General features: G+C 40.8%; 1 protein-coding gene across 1 annotated transcript in view; it reads right to left on the minus strand.

The window, feature by feature from the left end:
- JAZF1 (JAZF zinc finger 1) overlaps window positions 1-21632 on the minus strand; it is a 78780-nt gene extending 57148 nt beyond the window's left edge. The window contains exons 1-3 of the mRNA XM_088537670.1: window positions 21496-21632; window positions 20730-20871; window positions 19337-19458 (exon numbers count right to left, since the gene is read on the minus strand). Of these exons, the coding sequence (XP_088393796.1) occupies window positions 19337-19458; window positions 20730-20871; window positions 21496-21632 (401 nt within the window). The remainder of the gene's footprint in view (window positions 1-19336; window positions 19459-20729; window positions 20872-21495) is intronic.
- Between the last annotated feature and the right edge of the window lie 318 nt (window positions 21633-21950).

The raw sequence follows: 21950 nt of genomic DNA on the forward strand, positions 1-21950 counted from the left end.
ATGAACACGTTTCTACACTCTGTGTCACAAGAGTATCAGTTCAGAAGCAAACAGCATGCTCACATGATAAGCCAAACTTTCCAGTGGCAACATTTATTTAGATATGCAAGCTGGATCATATTTTATAGCCAAGTTCTTAAAGTACTGTGACTGCTGCAAAGTCCTTGAAGAATTAATTTAAAGCTTCCACCATTGTCTTCCGCAAGCCGCAAACTGCAGCTCCCTGCCAAGGTCTGGCTCTATCAACTCCTCCATCCAGTGCCCCTCTTTGGTGTTAATAAGTATTGAGAGATCTCCATAAGGAAGGCAAAAAAAGTCAGCCCGAGCTGCTACCTGTGAAATGTTATCCAGGGAGAGGCTACTGGGCAGGATTTCCCTTGCACTGCACTCCTCCCTGGCTGCTTCGTTATGTGACGTTTGCATTCACGCCAATCTACAGCAGGCGTCAGAGTATTTGGGGCTGTATTAGGCTGGTGATTAATGTTTCTCTCTGTTACATGTCCCATGTAGTAGCTTTATTATCTTTTCAAAGCAGAGCTGTAAAAACAGAGAAACTGTGATCTTTTATGCTATCCTTCAATAAAGTTATTTTAAAAATCCTATAAAAATGGTTTCATTTTTTTTTCCAAGCTACAGCTTAATGCAACTAACTCTTGTACATCCAAAACAGTAAAGTCTGAATAAGTAGTTTTAAAAGTCCCCATGGACTTGTAAGCTAGCAAGAGTGAAGAATTCTAACCACTGGAGACAGAAATGGGAAGGAATCCTGAGGTTCGAGTTACATAACATGCCTGCTCTTTTGTCATTCTGACAGGGCACCGCCTTGCAAACTACTCTCTCTTCTGTGATAAATTTTAAGAGACTATGCCTGTATGCCAATATTTACATATTTAGGGGGATTTTTTTTCCCCTCAGTGTCAGCCTAATCCCTCATCCACTCAAGCTAATGAATATTTTACTCTGGCTATGGCTGTGCCAATATAACACAGCCCTGGCAGACCTGTGCTCTCTTCCACTGTCAAAGCAGAGAGCGCACACAGGGAAAACGTCCTTCCCGAAGCCCACGATGACACCCTGTTTCTCTCTGCTCTTCCTACCACAGATGCCATGGGTAGTACGGCCATGTGATTATGGTTTTCAAAAATACCACTTTCAAAGATACACCTGAAACCTCACCTCCATTTGGAATAAGGCCAAAATAGCCCCAATTCGATATGTGTGCGAGAAACTGCTTTGACTGAGAGAAGGCTCCAAATGGGGCCTGGTTGTTGCACAGAATTGTTTGTCCCAGCCGCTTCGGGTGATGGTGAAAATGGACAGTAACTGAAGAGAAAAATGAGTATTTGAGTTCATTCACTTCTTCATCTTATAATAATACTATTTTTTCATCTCTGATAACACTTATACTAATAATTCCTCAGTAGTAACAAAGCTTTACCAATCTGGAAGGAAAAAAAAAGGCTACTTGGCTCTACATGAGCCAACCGCCCAACCACACTTCCACAAGGTCATCGTGTAGGGTTCTGGTAGGCTTTTTTGGAGCCACTAACCCGAACAGGAAAACATTTGCCTTTTTAATGAAGATTCTCAACATTTCCAACCTTTTCCCAATGAAAAGGAGACCTTCTAAAATTAAAGAACCAAAAGCAATAGAGAATAAACCCCTGCATCTTATGAAGGATAATCTTAGATCATTTATTTAGCGAATCTCTCTCTGAATATTCAGAAATTTCAGCCTGGACCTGAAAGCTTCCTCTTGAAAGTCCAGTAGAAAGTTCTGGTTTGGGTAAACCACAAGCTTCCTAAGAAACACACATAGGTGAAAAAATCTTGTAGCTTTCTCAAAGCGGACAAGAACATATGTTATTCTGAAGCAATCAGTATCCACTTCAAGCCGGGATGATTAGCAGCACCCTACACAAGCTGAGACTTTGTGACCCATTCAGTAGGGGCCAAATGGAGAAGGTGACCAGGGCTCCCTGAATAGATGACTGTTTTCCTACAGTTTTCAGCTGTATAAAGTGATTGCTCCTCTGAAAGCAGCAAGAAACTATGGGGGTTCTGCCTGCTGAACAACAGTATCTTCCTTCACGTTGTTACAGCATTTTGAGCCAGATCCCACCTACTTTTTTTTCTTTTAATCAGAGCTATTTTGAAATTTCAAAATTGAAAGCAATTTATCAAAACAAGGAAAAATTCATACACTATTGAACCCTTTAATTGGGGAAAAAAAAAGTTGAATTCTTTCACTTTTATTTTTACATCTGGTAAAAAGTATGGAATTCTGACGTTGTGTGCCAAGTTTTGACTAGAAATGAATTTTTACGTCCAAGTAATAGATGACTGGGGAAATAGAGTGACTTAAAATGCAAATGTGGGGATATTAATTATTGTTGTTACTGGGACATTTACAAGAATAGCGTGGCACCGCTTTAGAACCAGCAAAATCTAATCTTTTAAAACTACTCTAACAGAACTAGAATAAAAACAAGCATTAAAAAGTGAATTCCCACAAAGTTTTAGTTTATTTTGTCTGAAAATTTATTTGAAGTCTGGAAAGGCCTGGTTCACATATTCAGTACTTTACAACTTAATTTGTTCAACAAGGACTGCAGTCTTTTAACAAGGTGAACCCATTTCATAATTAAAGCACTTCCTGCTTCAGCAGTACTGAAGAGCTCACTGAAAACTTTCTAATCTTTATACTCATTTAGCTGCTGAGAACAAGTGAAAAGTGTAATTCTCCTCTGTTGCTGCTTTAGCAGCAGCATGTGCATTAGCAAAGTATTAGCAGAAGCCATAACTCGCTCACACTTTTCTTTCCAGGCGCGTAGCAAATATCTAGCAAATATGCAATGCAAATGTCACCCAAAGCAAAGTTGTCCCAGCTGGCAAGGTAAATTAAAAGGTAAATTATACAAAGCTGAGCCCATCTGGCCTAAAATACTGTCAGTACGATTTTAAACCCACCAATTCCACAGAACTAAAGGTATATATTAAGTATGGACAATGGTATTTAAGGCCATTAAGTATATAATCAAGTAACAAGAAAAAAAAATCCATGGAAAGATCAGAAGAGACTATAAAATAACATTGGCATTTCCTTAGAGTATAATTTTAGGCTAATTTTAGCTGTATTTTATAAATATCATACATTCAAGTTCATAAATGCCCATTTTATGACAAAAGGCAAGTGCAGGAAGCCAACAAATCTAAGCTCTTTTTTCCGTGAATACCAAATACAAGCAATTTTATTCAAATGACAATGTTTTAAATTACAATCTGAATCTTCAAACAGCAATTGCTGTATCAGCCATCCAGTACTTTAAAAGAAGACAACACCTAGGAATTTGTTGGCTTATGCTTATTCCAACAACTTCAGGCTTCCTAAACATTTTCAGAGAGTGGCCAGCACTGCCTGTTTCTCTGCAGGGTGCTCCTCGGAAGCAGCCTTGGACGAGGCAACCTCCCTGATTTTGTATCAGTTTAAGCCACAGCACAAGAGCAGGAGAGATGCGTAGGATAATTGCAGTTGAAGGAAGAACAGCTCACCAAAGCCTTATAAAGCACATCAGTGTTCACACAAGTTTGTGGAGACTTCTCTAGTTAATCCACACCAAATTGCCCACCTTGTCTAATGTTGAAAAATTAATCTCTATGTTATGCATTAAGGAACTTAATTTAATTTCAGTGAGGCAGATGTTACTTTAGCATACTTGTATCTGATGAGCTTATTAGCTGTAATTCGCAATATGCTGCAGAAGCAGGCAGCGACGAGAGAAATGCAGCTGACACCACCACCTGCCTGATATTAAGTGCTGCTCCTCAAAGCTATGGAGAAATCTGTCAAAATCCAGCAAGAGCATCAGGCAGATTAGGAAGTGACGCAAGAGCAGAAAAATGACTCACCTGAGATCACAAAATAGCAGTGATTTAAAGAGGGTTTTCAAAACACAGAGGTACAACAGAAGGTATTTCATGCAAACCACATTCCTTCCTTTGCAGCTTACCTTGTAGAGCTCTAAAAACACATATTATCAGTCTCAAAGTTATAATGCACAAACAGGGGTGAAGAATGAACATGGCCTCCCTCAGACCTCTTCTCCTTCCATTCTCTTCCCCTCTCCAGGAAGATCCTGTGTTCATCCTCCCTGCAGTGAGGATACCCTAATGATACCCTAACACCTCCTCTTAAATATCCTGACACAACACATCAGCTCCCCAATTCTGACATCAACTCTGAGACATCAGCTCTGTTCCTACCACTTTAATGCTTACCCTGAGAAAAATAAATCCTAAAACCAAGACTGTTATAAGATTTAGGGCCAAATTTCCCCACAGCCATGAGAATTGATGATAGAGGAGAACGCTTTACATCCAAGCCACTGACTGGGCATGGATGCCAGCGAGGATCTATGCATTGTTCTTAACCTTACAGACAGCCAGTTCTTAGGAATGGCAACCATCTAGAAAAGAAATAAAGACGGTATGAAAAAATGCACCTGGACTTGCCTCGTAACAAGTGATGCTGTTAAACCATGATATAAAAGTTTATGATATACTAGCAGCCCCAAGTTATCTATAATACTCTTCTACTCATTTCAGTCATTAAATGAATGTAAACCATTACATAAAGTTCCCTTCTCCCATGATTTTGCTTTATCCTGACTCACAGATTAACAAAGGATTTCCAGCATCACATTCATGCACCTACCACTAAGAAACAACCACCGCTATTACTCCAAGAACGAACATGGAGTTCAGGTAACAAACTAAACCAACTGGACACATATCTTGTAACTGGGATACGTATTTTACAACAGTCCAACTCTGGAATTTCAGAAAACATGAAAGTTTCAGAAAGCATGAAGCTTTTCTGAGGTTCAGGGCATGCACTGAACATGTATTCTCCGGTAATTTTTTAAAAAGCACATGGCAGTTTTTGTACAATTAGACACACTCTTCTCTTTCGTCACAAGGCTTGCAGGAACACTGTCAGGCTTAAGAATCCTTCCCCTTGCTGTACCTAATAAAAGCAAGTATCAGGCTCTAAAGGAACACAGAGAAAAAAATAATACAGAGATACAGCCTGAGTTGCATTAATTTCATTTTCACTAGAAATCAGGAGGAGAAAAAAAAATACATGTATGCGTTTGGGCTGCCTACAGTGGGCAGAACTACAGTGCTAATGGTGGCCAGGTCATACAACTGAGAGCCACTTTTGCTGAAAAACTACCTGGTTTTATTCTCTCCAGATGTGATCACGAAGATCCTACTTTCTGAACTGTTGTGCTCATGTGGCTTCTCAATATGCCCTCTTTGAGTAAATACACTTTGGGCTTTGCAAACTGGGGTCATCTTTCCAGTACTGTGGACAAGCTTTTGTAAGCCAGCATAATTTTTTGGCTAGAAATGACGTAAGCACACATGGCTCTGAAGACCCTCTGCTCCAGAGTGCTGGAATTCCTCCTTTTTGATACCATTCTCTGACAAGGCCACAGCAAGTTCCCAGTCCTAATTTCAGCTCCTCATACTTTATGGGCTCTTGTCTGCAGCACCCAGGACCTTCAGGGACACAGGTCTCAAACAGGCTGAATAGGAAGGTTTAATTTGGGAGATCTTGGATAATCACGATGATTAGGTCTCTCTAGAACTGCTTGTGACTCATGGTGTTCATTACGTCTGCCCCTGATCTGAACCTCTCATAGGTACTCACAGAGTTATCACAAAATCACACAGTTGCTCTAGGGCTAACCAGTAGCTGTAGGTTTTACTGAGACACTGCCAAGCAGAAGGCCACAGGAGGCTTTTTGCTTTAAGTGCTACGAACAGAAAACAAATTACCAGCAAAACCAGTGGACACCTGCTTTATTGAAACTGCCACCAGCCAAAGCCACCTCAGAGCTGCGCTGCCAGACAGCACTTAAGAGCGTTCCCTGACCAATGCGGAAAACCTTGACTTGGGTCCTTCTTGTCCAACCAGTAACTTATTTGATCCTACTCAACTTTGAGACCTCTACTCTAGGCTTAGTCAAAAACAGCTTCCAGACCTTGACTGACACCCAGTACCCAGACATAAGCCTTCGAGGAGAAGCACAGGGCCACTTGCACTGACCGCTAAAGAGCCAAAACAGGAGAATTTCCACGTTCGTTTCTGTGAAAGGAAATGATCTGCACTTTTCTAAGCTGGCTTTTCCCTGTCCTCCCTCATCTTCCAACAAAACCCACCTTACACATAACGTCCAATGCCAGACACGGCACTGCAGCCCAACACTAACCAAGCGGGAGTTTCTCAGGGACGACGGGGAATCCTGCCTACACCGGCTGTGCAACAGCCCCTGCCTTCTGCCTCCTCCTTCCTGCCCGGCTCCTCTCAAGCCACAAGGCAAACCTGACCTGCTACAGACAGAACTCAGCTCACTTCCGTTTGGGCTCAGAACGAGCAAAGTCTGTGTCTCACTGAAGTCACCAGTGGTGTGAAATGAGTGGAGGCCGCGAGCACATGAAACCACTACATTCCTTCTGGTTCTCTCAACACAGTAAGTGAGCACAGATTGGCGGCAAATTCCTCCCAGACTTACAAACCTCGGTAAATGTTCTTGTGAACTTGATCCAACCTTCAGGTTTGTTTCATCCAGTTTCAGGTTTCATCGTGAAAGTTTCTGTGCCCTACATGTTGCCCCAATAAACAAGGTCTCAAACAGAATGAGGACATCAGCAAAAAAGAGCAACTTTTCAGATAGCAATGTTTTAGTTTTATACCATATGTGAGAACATGCACTTACAAGCAGTATGCAGACAATTACTGCTGTTACAAATCAAAAATCATTTGCAGTTAATGGATTTCTACTTTATTATTTTTTTTTGCCAAGAAACTCAATAAATGTGGATGAAATACCTCTGTGCTTTAACTTTTTTTTTGCTAAACACCATAATCATTCACCAATAAATTTTAAGTCTTTTCATCACAACACATGCACAAAAGCCCCAGCAAGCTTTCTAGATATTTGAGATGCGAACTAACTAAACCGTCAACTAATTTTTGGCCCAGTTTGGTCAAGCGGTATTTTCTGCCTCTATATTAAACATCACTGAGGGAAAAACTGGGAAAGGAAAAATAATAATGAGGAAGCTCTGAACATCTTTCATGGATCGCATGGATGCAATGCCAAAATGCACTTAACTGACTAGCTCATTGAACACAGAAGATCTTTTCCTAACAATAAAAAAATCCTATTATACATTTGGGAAGGGATGTGGGTTGTTTTCTTATATTACGTCAAACAGGCAAAATCTTGTAAAATTTGTAGTCTGATATCAGCACAAAACATCTGCTATACTCACTGTTGGGGATGGCTTAATCCCTGCATAAAAATATTGTTAAAGAAAAAATAAGCACCAAAATACTAATGGCTCAAGTCATAAAGAAACTACAGAAGACAGAAGATAGTCAGCTCTGCCCTCTCACACAGCGCAGCTCTGCTGCGACTGGTGAAGTTAGTCCCACTCGCACAGATGTGATTTGCAGAGGAAGTCGATCCAGAAGTGCAACCCGCCTGCCACAGGTTTCGAGGCTGATCCACCTGAAGTGATCGCAGCACCACACGGCCTGGAATGGGAGATGGTTATTTACTGAAAATACATTGGTTTCCAGCAGTGGTCCTGTGTACGATTTCAAACCTGACTGTGCTCTGAGCTTCAGCTACACTGAACCACATGGACCAGGTTAAACCCACAGCCTTCAGCAGACACAGCAGCATTTCCCTGGTCCCTAAAACGTATGATGCAAAGGACTGATTAGGTGCATGGACACCAGTAACAGTAAGTGCACTTACACTCTGCAGCATATCAAAAAAAATAGTAGTCATTACTTATTAATTGTATATTTCCGCTAATAGTTCATAGAATAATACATGTATTTCATATTACCACACAGTAGGTTTCTACAAACATTTTTTCCACCTTCCTACATTAAAGAGTGAATAATAAAATAGTGGCCAATGTCTGGGTATATAATGAATGAAAACTGTGAAAGAGAAATCATTTTCATTCTGAAAATTATAAAAACTATCAGAATACATTTTCCAAGTCAAAGCTAATGCGAGTAGGAAACCAAACTACTCCCTTCCATGTACTGCAAATCCCTTCCCCCTCACCAAAAAAGGGCATTCATTGATATTCCTAGCATATGATCAGAATTATATTTAGCAAAAGATGTTCTCTCATTATTTAAAATAGTAACACTCCTATTTTTTCTTTTTATGGAGGAGTTGTTGTAATGCCACTGGGTAAAAATTCAGGGCATTTCAAGGCTCCCAGCATAGCTAAGATATAGTATTTCTTCAGTTAGATCCCAAAGCCCACGTTAAAATGAGCTCAAAGTTCCAGTGTTGGAAGCATTCAAGTAAGGCTCTTGCATGCCAGCTCCGCAGTCAAAGTCCACATAAACCCTGATAATCACCTATACATGGGACAGAAACTCTCCAGCTCCCTTTTGCAAAAAGGGTGACCCAACTGATCTTATGTTAACTGCCAAACAACTTTTGGTAAAGACGTTACAGAAATGGCACAGTGAGCAAATGAAATAAGAGACAGCAGAAAAAGAGGTCACAAATAAATGCAAAGACTCACTTTCCTGAAGAGAGCTTTTTTTTTTAAAAAAAAAAAAAAAACATCATTTCTTCAAAGTGCTTCACATTGAAGGTTAGTGGGGGAAGGAAATTGCTTGTTAACTTTATTTTTGTTGAAATTACTTTACATTGTAGGTAGCAGCAGGGGAACCTACAACCACAAGCTGCCAGGGAATGCACCAGCACCAGAGGAGCTAGGGGTGACCACAGCTCCTCTGTTAGCAGGAGCTGTCTTGCTAGCTACACTGCAAAAGCAGGGTATACAACCCAAAATTCCCCCAGCCCCAAAGTTGTTGGGCAGCTCATAGATTCAGAATACAAGGTCGACCCTCACCAGCCCCACACTGATGGGGTCAAAGCAGTGTTTCCTCTGTAGGTGTGGATTAACCTGCTGCTGCTGCTGCACCACAGGTGGCAAGGAAAGACCAAGTCTGTAAGGGCAACCTGGATTCTCCCTACCTCCCGGCTCATTCCCAGAGGCAGTCCCAGCCAGCAGCAGAGAGGGAGAAGAAACCATAACAGAAGCCACAAGAGGCTGGGGCAAGAGGAACGGAGAGGATGGCGGTAGCAAGAGCTGCCTGCAAAGTTTTAAGGACCGCCAGGCTTCGCTATTAGATATAACACATCCTGCAGGCATATTGGGGCTATTCATTAGAAATATAGATTAACATGCCTGACCTTAAGAAAGGCCAAAAAAGACTAAAGGAACAGGAAATCATAACAAATTAGAAAACCCTCAAAACACAAACTAAATCTCAGTCTAAGACCATTAAAACACAATATTGTCTGCGGCATACCACGGCAGCAGCTACTAAAGAAATATGTTATATCGAAAAAGAAAAGTCACCTATTACAGGAGAGAGAGTTTGCATGGGCTGCAAACTCAGGATGTTGAGGCTGCTCTTGCCAGAAGACGTCTCCAGGGTGGCACAGTTGCCTATTCCACTGCTACACAGTGTGTACTTATTTACATCTACCTCCTTCCCTGTTATGGTGTCTTTAGCATCATTGCACAAGGTCTTCTAATTAGCAATGAGATGACTAGATATTATTAGATATTAAACTGCAGAACAAGGCAAACCTACCATGGTGTCTCTGCAGATCGAGGACAGGAGTGTTTACACCAACCTAATTCCATCTACCAAGTTATTGCTGTCTCCTCATTTCCTTATGTGCCACTTTTTTGGGAAAAAAAAAAGATGTCTGATTTAAAGAGAGAAACAAAAACCCAACAACAAGAACAACAAGCTCTCTCAATTCTCTGGGAAACTAGAACAAGAAATCTAGTACCCTTAAATTACTTGTTTCAGGGAAACCAGAATTGTGGAAGTATTAAAGCAGGCTGGTTAACTGCACTGTAGCTGAGCCAAGTTAATCGAATAGAGTCTCCTTTCAATAGTGTTTGCTTGCTGAACCGAGCTATTTGTCTAACTGTTTCAGGCCACCAAAATCCCGCACAGGTCACCTGAACAATGTGCAATTCCAACACACAAAACAGCTATTGCTAAAATGCATTGAATTAGATTTTAGACTTCCAGAGACTCATATCTGCCCACCTGAATTCACAGACACCTTTCACACATACCCTTGTGCAGGTGTGCCCTGTGTACGTGCACCTGAGTACATATGTGCACATCCATTTGAAAATTTCAACTGCAGTACTTAAATATTCGCTTTTTAGGTTCCAGCTCTGGAAGCACATTTCTGCTTTCCATGCAGATTGTTCACGTTTATACCCTGAAGGGTGCTGGGATGTGGGCAAGAAGCTTTAAAAAATGAAGCTCAACAAGGGTGAGGTCACAGCAGTAAATTCCTTGGTTTTGCATTCAGGTAAAAAGTTAATCCCATGATATTCATGTGTCTCAACTTGATGGAAAAGAATCTTTTTTGATCAGTTATAGCATAGTATCGTACCCAAAATAACGAGACCAAAAAAACTCCTTTCAAGGATAGTGTGCCAGGGCTTCCTTTCATCCTCTCAGCATTGGGAGCACCTTGACATTCCTGAGAGCAGATCCAAAGTCAATGAAAATTCTGTCATATAGAAGCCTTTCTAATAACTGTGTTTTGATCACACTAAGCATTCCTTTACTGTGAACATACTACCAAGACAACCAAGCTTCACTAATTCCTTGCCATAATATATATTCCCATTGCTCTCTCTTTAACATTTGTATCCATCAGTTGACTTCAGTTTTAACCTTTTGCTTTGTATTTCCACGGCATCAAGGCCACAGGGATTACGGTCCACATCAAAGGTTTCTTTGAGCTATGTATTAAAGGTGTCTGGTGCCTGCTACAGCCTCTGCTCTTCCAGCCACAGGTCTCAGAGAACCCTCTCTGGTTCTCTCATTTAGCTGGGGCCTGCAAACTCCCTCTGTGATGCAAAGGAAGAAGCAAATTCTGTCAGCTCTACACGTGCTCTCCATTTCGAGGGACTGAACGCATCCTTGCAGGATACGCAACCTTCTTGACAGGTCACTCCCAACCACGAAAAAATGCCACAAAAATTAAGGCTGAAACTGAGCTTTTCGAGTAAATCTTATGTAGCGGAAGACGACATCAACATCCCCTCCCTCATGAACCAAGCTGTCTGCCACCGAGTATATTCCCTTCTGTGCCCCTAACCTCTAGCCTAGGCTGCCCTGGAGCAGGACATGGGCAATGTCTGCATAGCAGCTGCAGCCACGCGTCTCAATGTGTGCAGCCCCATGCACAGACACACGCTGCCTCACAGCTCGCTTCTGCTGGAACTTGTTAATGCCAAGAGCCCCCGTGCCCCGTTACACACTAACCCGACTGGGAGTGCTAGATGAAGAGTCCTCACTGGGATGCATTAAATGCAAAAATAAGAGTAGAGGCGCAGGGGAGGGAAACATTAAGCACTCACAGACACGTCAGGAATTATTCAGGAAAGTAGTTTGATACTCTTCAAAAAATTACAAATTAGTTCATTAGTGCAACATATTGACATATCTAAGCCTAATATATGAAATATGTATGAAAATATGTAATGCAACACTTTGTACTTTGAGCAACTAGATTTACTTGAACATCTCATTTTTAGTCTTACTGCAGGCTGCCCCGCATGACTTTTCACAGCAAAACCTAATTAGATAGCATGGCCTTAAGACAGGTATTTTTTAGTAAACCAACTAAAGTAGAAATAGAGCTCTTGTAAAAGATAGCAGTTATTTATCACTTTATATGGTAAGGAAACTTTACGGTAAGCAAACTTTATGTTATAAAAACAAAAACAAAACAAAACAAAAAAAGGAAAAGGTGAGGTCGCAGCCAGTGAGTTCTCCAAGGGGCTGGACTGGATAGTCACAGGATGCCAGGGGTGCTAAACTTCCTAATCTGTAAATCGTTATATTGGCTGAAATGGTCAAGACCAGCTTTTAGCAAAACCTTGGAAAGAAAGGAACCTTCCTAGAATGTTATCGATGCAATCTGTAATTTCCCCTTCCTATGTCACGTTTTGTTGCTGTTATTCATGGCGCTTTAAACAAACCAAACAAAACGCCTGGTGTACCAGGATGGGAGCTGTGCAGAGCAGCCACGTCACGGCTGATACAGACAGGAAGAGCAAATGGGGTTCAGGCCAGTTCATCTCAGACTGTACTTGAAGACACACTAACACAGCAGCGTAAAAGCTTCACTCTGAAACCAAAGGAAAAAAGTCTCCACAAATACTTCTTGCCGCAGAGGATATAAAACTGGTGCTTTAGTGTCTTTTTAAAGTAGCTCCATGAGTACATTAAATAAGGCAAGTTCCCTATTTATGCTGCAGTTAACGGCATTATTACACCGCAGTGTACTATGAATTAGGGCCCCATTAAGCTAACAGATGAAGAAATGTTATTGCGAGGGTTAATACCCCACAGAGCTGACAATGAAATATCTGGACACAAACTCTTCCTACAGCAAAGATACAGCCCTTCTGAAAGTGCCACTCCTCTGCTCACAGGCAAATTTAAACACACTTATTTTAAGAGGCAAGAAGATAATTTTTTCCATTTGATAGTGGGAGGGAAAGTGAAGAATTTCTCCTCTCTTCCTGCAAAACGAAGTGACCTGTGCGAGAGTAATGGGAAATGCATGCAAAAAACTGGGAACTGAGCTGGAAGCTGCCAAGACAAAGCCAGTGCCAAAAGCACGAGGTGATTTTTCCGCTCGGTTTTGGCTGCCATGTTGACAAGAGGAAAACAAAATACTGATAGAGACAAGAATCCTGGGACCCCTGCGTGGCTTGTAGCCCGACGGCTGTAGTGTTTAGCCAGCTGCACACACGTACAGGTGGGCACGCACGCGCTCCCAGGGAGGGCAGCCAAGCTGACAGCTTTCCCGTCATCCGCAACTTTTGTGCGTAACCAGTTCACAAGATTGGTATTCTTCTCCCCCCGTCTCCGAGTTTTCCATACGAGCATTGCTTGGAGGGGAGCTAGTCACCTCTCAATTAGTAACAAAAACCAACCCACCAACCTCGGTGCATTCTTTCAGTGCCCTACGCATTTCAATTCATCTTACAACTTTTATTTCAGGGCATGGCATTTGAGTTTTTCCTTAAAATGCCAATCCGCTTTTTGATCTTTACTGCTGACATGAAATAAAAAGCTGTACATTGTATAAATCTTCAGTTTCGTTTAGCTTCAAACTGATGAAAAGAGAGAGAGAAAACAAAGCCAAAAGCGTAAATCCTTCCAAACCAAAAGGCATTCCCCTCACCCCGAATAAAATTCATTTCTGCACATCTTGTTTGAATTATCATCTGAAGTTTGTCTTGTTCCATCTCCAGAACAAGTCAAACAGCAGAGCATAAAGATATGCCTACATGAATAAAAACACATGACCAACTTGGGCACTGCAAACATAAAAATACGCCGAGACAGAAAAATATTATCTGCCAAGTGACATGTTACTTTGATCCCTTTGTTTCTGTATTCTGTCACAAGGATTCAGTCCTGCAGCTACTGGAAGCTTCGGCAGGCAGCTTCCATGCAGGGAGGATCAATACTCTGATGGGATCACCATACCTCAGCAGAGCCGCGATACTTAATACAACATTATGTTACAAGGAAAAAAACAACACAAAGGACAAAACCTGTGGTGCTAAACACTGAAAAAGTTACAAATCTCAACAGATGGTACAGCAAAGGAAAGTTTATCTTTTAGTTACTTCCACTTTCTAATTGCCTTTTCATTCAAAAAGTCAAATTTCATTTAAAATTTCAGACTGCAATCAGCTTTCCTGTGTTTTTATATATTTCCTTGCAGGATGCCACCACACATCCAGAAAGCGCCACCAATAATATCAGCAATGTTGAAACCTAAGGCCTGAATTAATAAGACTCGATTTAAAGTCTGTTCTCCTGCTTAACAACTGAATGCTGTAGCAGTTATTTATTTTAGAGCAAGTATGCGCACTGTTCCAGAATTGCTCCATTTTTCATATGTTTTCTGAAAAAGCTTTCCAAATTACACGCTACCAAATAAAACAAATACTTTAGAAAATGTTGCATTTTAATAGAAAGTCAAGTTGGGAGCAAGTTTGGTGACCCTGAAGCAGCTTTTGTCTTGTTCTCAACAGAAAACAGTTTTTTCACGAAGTTCATGAGTAAAAACCATCTCCAGGACTTGGCCCTCTGCTTCGTCTGCTCTCAGTAAGCCTGCGGTAGGTCATTCCTCTACGCGGCCAAGCCCTCGCCCCTAGGCTTTCTCCTGACACCATCGTATTTAAATAAATAAAGCCAGAACTCAAATAATACTTAAGAGGGAGTAACAGACTGATAAAAATGAGTTGCTCTCCTTTCCCAAGGCACTTTTTTCTTTATCCTCTGGATAATTTAAATATTGATTCAGAAGGAAGGGCAGCATTGCTTTAAGAAAAAGGGAGAAGTCACCAGCTGGTATCAGAAGAACAAAGATGTTAAGTTTTAGGGGAAAGCCAGAAATGTGACATAAAATATAATTTATTTACCTATTGTCATCACTATTGCTCGGGACAGCTAGTCATTCAAAATGGCTATGGTAGCTTTGAGTAAAAATATATCAATAGGGTAAGTTATTTTAGTGGGATGTTGAGGTACAAGTATAAGGACACTGTTAACGCACTGGCAGTACTGATGTGGGGTGCAAGAGAAGCCGTATAGCGCTGCTGAGAGCTCTGTACTGCCACTGAGAAGACAGGATGCTGGTAACCTACTGCAGAGAGATCCATCATAGCAGGACACAGAAAAATACCCACTGTGTTGGAAAAGTTGAAGATCTTGCTAAGCAGCAAAAGAATGGATATGGCTGTGGGTGACTGGCTGCAAAAGTCCTCCTTAGACTGGAAGCAGCAGCACTTGAAATTTCTGTCCACCACCAAGCCTAGTAACTTCACAAAAAGGTAAAGGGCAGTGCCAAAGAAATACAAGACCCGTAAGTACAGGGGGCTTGGGTGCTCTGCTAAGAAACCATGCAGACATAGTCCACAAACCAACGCCTTCAAATCCCAAACGTTCTTCATGTTATTCCATTAGTAACATACTGTATATTAAATATATCACTACCAAAATACTTACCACTTTTAAAAATAACTTTCAAATGAGCACGATGAAGTCCTGTGACATTAGCTATTAATTTTACTTCTGGAAAAACAATTAACAGCAGAAGCAAAATTAGTGAGCTAGATAAGACATGTGGACAGTCTGCAGTTTTACTTTTATATACAATTAATTATTTTCACAGATGCATACGTTCATGGAAATTACTGATTTTGCTTCCAACAATATTACAAGGAAAGCTGAGTTGGGTAAATTGTTTTTGAGAAGTCAAATGGTCACTGAGAGGAGAAGAGAAGGGGAGAAGAAGCCTGGAGCCCACTGTAGTTTATGGCAGCAGCGAGGCAAAAATCTTGCTAGTTAAAAGAGGAAGAGAGGAGCAAAAATGTCAAGAATTGCTGAGAGATGTGTTTCCTCGTTAACAGGAATTTAAATAAAGCACACACACAAAAAGGAAAATCTTTCACCCAAGAATGATGTTCAGGTTTGATCACAGGTCTTATTCGTGCTCCAGTTTCCACAGGAATAAACTTTAAAGATATTCAACAACCTCATCCATAGACAGCCCAGAGACATCACTAAAAATATTCATCTTAATGGTCTCTAAATGCTTTCAAGATTTATGTTAGAAACTCTTTTATTGAAATCTTTACTGTGTTATCCAACGGGAAACCAACGGGAAATCACCATTAAAAGAAGCAAGGGTTAATGCATATTAAAAGTATTTTGGTAGCCTCTGAAACTTATTTTTAAACTTTGCTTACAATTCCCCCATACAAGCTTTATGTGATTTGCAATAGAACACTATACAACTCACAAAGTTTTATTTCAGTTGCAAGTGCATCCTAATTGGCTTCCTATTGCTGATCCATTGCATCCCAAAGAAAAAGAATACCTCCTTTATACCACAAATGAGGGGAAAATTCTTTACAATTAAGTTTTGAAATTGAAGCTTTTTTTTTTTAATGCCCTAATTTGCACTGTCTTTTTAGGCACAGAGAACTCTTGTGTTTTTGTATGCTTTCACCTGTCTTTTCATATATTCTAATAATGCCGGGAGTTTCACTTTGTTTTTAAAGAAAATGATATGGCAAACTCAAGAGCCATCTCCACCGAAGTCCCGGCCTAACAGTCCCAGAGCACTAACAACATTATGTAAGTGAGGATGTTCCAATAAAGACCAAGCAAAATGGTCTTTACTTGTAACAATGCTAATTAACTTAAAGCTATAAATACAAGACATAACCAAAGTAAATTACTGCCAGAATTCACTGCATTTCCGAGCAATAGGAAACAGGTGTCTCGATCCCTCCGCGAAGGAAACATCTCCAAGAAGTGCTGGAGGATGTTGCAAATGAGCCCTCCGGCCAGCTGCTCCTGCCAGGCCGCAGGCAGAACCCCATTTGCAGGGTAGCACTGCTGAACATGGAGCAGACAAACTGCTCCTGTGTTTATAGGATGGGAGCACATGAGCGGCATCTGCTTTGGCAGGGCTCTACCCTACTGAGTCCAATTTTGACTTCTAAATAAGTAAGGAGCAAAGTAAATAGGAAACAACCAGCGGTACTGGCAAGCGCGCTATGGCTGTGCTAAGCTGAGGGAAGGATTTGTTGCGCTTCTGCCAATCACTGGTACAAGTGTTTGATGTGGAGATCATAAACCATTATGAGCTATAATTTATATTTCATCCATTGGTTTAAAAAGGAATGTTATCTGTCTGCATGAGGATCACACACTATGGAAACTCCATCTGTGTGTAGTTACTGAAGGCTGTAATTGCAGTAAATCTTCGGCAGAGACAGAGACTCAGTCTTAAAGATTCAGATGTCCACAATTTGAGGGCTGTTTCCGAACTGCAGCGCATACATGATATTGCCATATGAATAAGGCTGAGAAAATGTGTGAGTAGATGGGAAATGGAAACAAGAACATGTTTCCAGATTGGAATCAAAAATACTTTTCTTTCCCTACTATCTGGTTTACTGACACTTTATCCTCTCAGTTAGCAAACCAGATGACCCAGATTTATGTTGCTTTGTTTTAGTGCATAACGGCCGCTGCGCTACAGGGCAATGGGTGCAGCATGAAGCATTTCTACCTAATCATTCTGTATTTTTTTCTCTATCATAACATCTATATTATTAAGTATCTTATCATCCAATTTGACAATTGCTGAAAATCAGAAGTCCCTCTTTTCCCCAACTCCATGAGAACGTACGGCTCACACAGAACATATTGAATACACAAAAGTGTGGAGGAAGATTGTTTTAAGGTCTGGAACTCACAGCAGGAACCAAGCTACAGTTCTGTTCTACTTGGAAACCATAAAAGCAGGGGTTTAAAAAAAGAGCAGCAGTATCTGGTGTTTGATACTTAACAGTATGCAACATGTTTATGACATGTATTAGGCTACAAAATCTGAGTTCATAGCCTGGGACAACAAAGCAGAACTCAAGCTCTGGCATATGTAGTGGGAAATAGAAAGGCATGCACAGAGTGTAATGGATATTGCTGCTGCCTCAAGAGCGTGAGCTGTGGAGAGCAGGTGGTTCAGTGAAAGGCATAAGCACTTCAGAAAAAAATTAAAAAACTATTAAAAGAGCAATTAAATACAGCAGGCTGGTTTAAATAAAATATCACTGAAATTGATGAAAATAAAATCTTCAGCTGAAGATTTTGTTTACTTTGGTTTGAACCCTTTTTCTTAAAAAAATAAATAAATAAATAAAATCAATTCCACAGATTTGTTTCTCAAAATTAAAAAGGGAATAAAGTTTGGGTAAAATACATAGCAACTGACTAGAACTGCTCCAATCACATGGAATTAAATTAGAAAGGACACCAAAATCTTGAAAGCCAGACAAGGCATCACTTTCAAACTGCTTTAAAAGAGCTTTTGAATTCTGAGCCAAACAAATCTGGAGGGTCTTGCTGTTGTCCTACATGAGCTTTTCCCCCGTTTTCAAGCAGCTTTCCTTGCCTTCAAAAAAATCACAGAAGCAGCAACAGAAAATGTCCAAGTATATAATGGAAAGAGTGAAACATAGCAATGTCCATGATAACATACCATGTCTGCACATTGCCAATTTTCTTTTTTTTTCACACATTAGATGAGATCAACAGACAGAAGTGTTAAAAAGGGTTGTGTTAATTTCCAAATATGCTTTCAAGGGTGAGGTTTCGTCTCCAGGAAAAACAACTGTTACAGCCAAATAGGAGATCGTGTCAATACCAGCTCTTCTCAACCATACTTGGTCTCATAGAGCAGAGAAAATTTACCTCACCAAGTGAACATCAGTTCTTGCCTCAAGATCATTTTCTTCCTCACTGGAACCCTTTTTCTACAGTGGATATGACACAAAACCAATGGAGGATTAAAGTTTGTGGGTTTTTTTTTCATTTTTAACATGAAGTAGAATTAAAATGAAAAATTCTATGTATGACTCATGAAAGTTCAAATTAATTAAGGCTATTCTGAGTTAAATTTGTGTTAATCTTCCGGGTTTGTGAGTCTTCTCCTTTAGAACAAAGTTTCAAAAGCATATTGGCATTCCATGCATAAAAGCCAATAACCTCACCAGGAATATTTTCATATAAATCCATTTGCAGAAAGCAACTGAGTAACATTCAAGCATAGTACAGCTATCAAAAATAGTATGCAAAGGAAGGCACATTAACTCTACAACAGCAACATGCTGATTTACCTAGATGAAGAAAAGAAGATTTTGAGTGAGTTATACTACAAGTGTAATGTTTATTGAGGATTAAAACATGGTTTGACCATAAAAAAAAGAAGTCTGAAGAAGCAGCATTGTTCCATAAAAGTAACTCTTTCATTATAAGAAAGTTAAAACACACACACACAAAAGCACAAAGACAAATTATCCCATTTTGCAAAAGAGTTAGTTGCAACATAAAAGGGTAAAATCTCATCCCCAAGGGGCCTGAGCAGCACAACTAAGCTGCTGCTTGTGCCCTTTATAATAGTGACAAATAATTTAGTCAGGTTTTAATTCAGCTGTCTTTGCGAAACATGTGTCATCACTGTGTCATACAGTATGAAACAACTAAAACACACATGGTCATACCATTCTGATATCTGCATTTATATACAGGTTGTGCAAACCATGATCAGCTACACCTGAAAAAAAGCATGCTTACCTGTTAATATAACTTAGAGCAACATATGTTGGCTGTTGAAGTTCTTGTTTCTCTAATACACGTGGGTCTGTATCTGCAAAGAATAAAAATAAATGAGTATATTTGAGGTTTTGGCATTCATACTGAAATATATGGGACTGTATACTGCAAAGTAACTTAAGTCAAGACAAGAGATATAAAATGGCTCAGCCAGGTTTATAATAACAGAACCTGCTTAACACTGCACAATCATTTATTCATTCATTCATAAACACAGCATTGCATTACGTTACACAGAAATTTCAAACATCAATAGGGATATGATTTCCAACTGTCACACAAACTTCGACAATCTCTCTCATAAATATTAGTTTTCACTGGTTCTCATGATTTACAGTGTTAAAAGAATTAGGCTTTCTTCTTTTTTCAATGTAGCAATTTCTAAATTGGGTCGACGTGTTCTGAGGCATATCAAGAGTGACTAAATCTCCTTGCTTGGGATTTGATATTTTTCTTCTGCATCTCAGTTTTTGCTTCCTGCCTTCTCTAAAGCTTATTTTTTTGAAGTTCTCAGTCAGAAAAGTCATACAAAAACACACCTGAAGCAAAATGCCTGCCCAGCAGAGCATTGCTTACTGAAAGCCCTGAAGCAAACATCGCCCAGTTCCCTCTAGTACCAACCTCCTCATTCAAGTGAAAGAACATGATTTAAATCCCTATTTTTCTTCATCCCTTCTCAGTTAATTTTTGCTTTTATCTAGCAAAGAAGCAGACTTAGTTCAAGTTTCTGAAGCCAAAAACAGAGCAGTATAACTATATTTAAGTAGATTTTTTTAAAAAATACAAAAAATAGGATTTTCTTGGGCTTCCAAATACAATGCAGCTCCACATCACAGAAATGCACCTTTAAGCATTAACTATAAACAGTTTTCAAAATCTCTCAATGGAAAATGTGTATCATGCAGGTGCATAATACTATACAGTCATTAACTACATACTTTATGCAAGACTTTAAAAGAATTCTGGGAGCAACTTTTACTTTTTAACTATAAAGAATAAAAAAGACACTTTTTAATAAATGGCTCTCTATAGCACTACTGTTATCCATCTTCTATTTCTGAGAATGCATCTACTTTGAGTTGGGGGCAAAGACAAACCAAGAACAAAGCAACAAGCAAAAACCCCACAGTCAGATCTGTATTTTAGACTGCTCTGACTTCATCCTACAACTTTAACCAATGTTAAGGGTGAAAAGCTCATGAACCTGACAGCCACATTTGTTTGATGTCATTAGTTGTTTTAAAAATGCAAAAGAAAACAAAAATCCCAGACAATTATGGAACTTGCCCCTGCTGCCCTGCCTTAAGGAAGATTTTAATTTGGAGTGAATGGGGACCAGACTTGGGGCAGGTACAGGAGTCAGGGTACTGCCGTTATAGGGAGCATCCCCCAGTTCCACACAGAGCTCATCTTCCTTCCTGCATTTGTTCCCACGAAGCTCAGGCTGCAGGAGCTGTTCCCAAGCCTTATCAATATGCCCACACAAAGATAAATACCTTTAAGGAAGTACAGAGAACAGCCATAAAAGTCCAAGTGCCAAGACAAGTGATAACCCAAAGCACCAAGACAAATGAAAACCCAAAGCCTGTTACCCTCCAGAGACGCAGACCTTTCCCGTCCCCGAGGAAGATCTGCAGTAAGTGCTAGCAAAGCATCAGGTGACTTTTGCGTTATCTTTATAATTTGCTTCTTGGAGGAAGCTCAGTTTGCACCACACAAAGACCTTTTACTCATCTTTGTCTCTACCAAGCCTGCAGTCATTTAGCAGGCCATCGTGGGAGCTCTGTTACAGATTCACACTGCCGTGGTGCAAGGCCTGACACGAAACTGCCTGACACAGAAAGTCTGCAGAGCATTAATCCCAGACAGGACTATCTGCTTCAGCCACTTCTGTGGTTAAGTGCCTACGTCTCTGCTAATCCAGTTCTTAAATGGGATTAACCTCCGTCTATGAAGAATAGTTTCTGCAACCCAGTGAGGCAAAGCTGGGCCTGGTTTACATCAGAGCCCAAGGGGAAGCTCATGTGAAGAGCGCAGCAGCCTCCTGCCTCCTAGCAGCCCATCCCGGCGCCAGCCAAGCATTAGGGAAGCCCATGCTCCTCGGAGGAGGATGTTGTCACAGCACAGAGACACTGTCTGTGTCAGCTGGCACCTGCACGAAGCGGCGCCTCCGTCTCCTGCAGCCGGTGCTGTCTGACACTCGGTCTCTATCCCCCCGTCCACATATCAGATTGCACTTGGACTGCAAGTCAGTCATGGCACATCCCCCAGCCTACCAAAAAATGAGCCAGGAAGATGGGCAAGGAAATCTAGCGTGAACTCAGCACTCAAAATGCTTCACACGTTTTTCTTCCTGACGCAGCCACCTTGTGGGCTGCCAGTCGTGAGAACGTTGCCTTCCCTTTCGCACCACAACAAGGAGCTACCTAATACCTGAGATGCTAATGTTCTTCCCCAGCTATAACCACCAGTCTCCCTCGCTGGCATTGCTGGCTCTCTGCTCCTGGTCCACAGCCCCGCGGACCACAGCAGGCCAGTTCAGCCCCAGGCTCCTTTCTCAGTGGGGTCAAGAGGA

This window comes from Tinamus guttatus, unplaced genomic scaffold (genome assembly GCF_059628265.1).
Source record: "Tinamus guttatus ecotype Peru unplaced genomic scaffold, ASM5962826v1 Tinamus_guttatus_pri_ptg000843l, whole genome shotgun sequence".
Taxonomy (NCBI): domain Eukaryota; kingdom Metazoa; phylum Chordata; class Aves; order Tinamiformes; family Tinamidae; genus Tinamus; species Tinamus guttatus.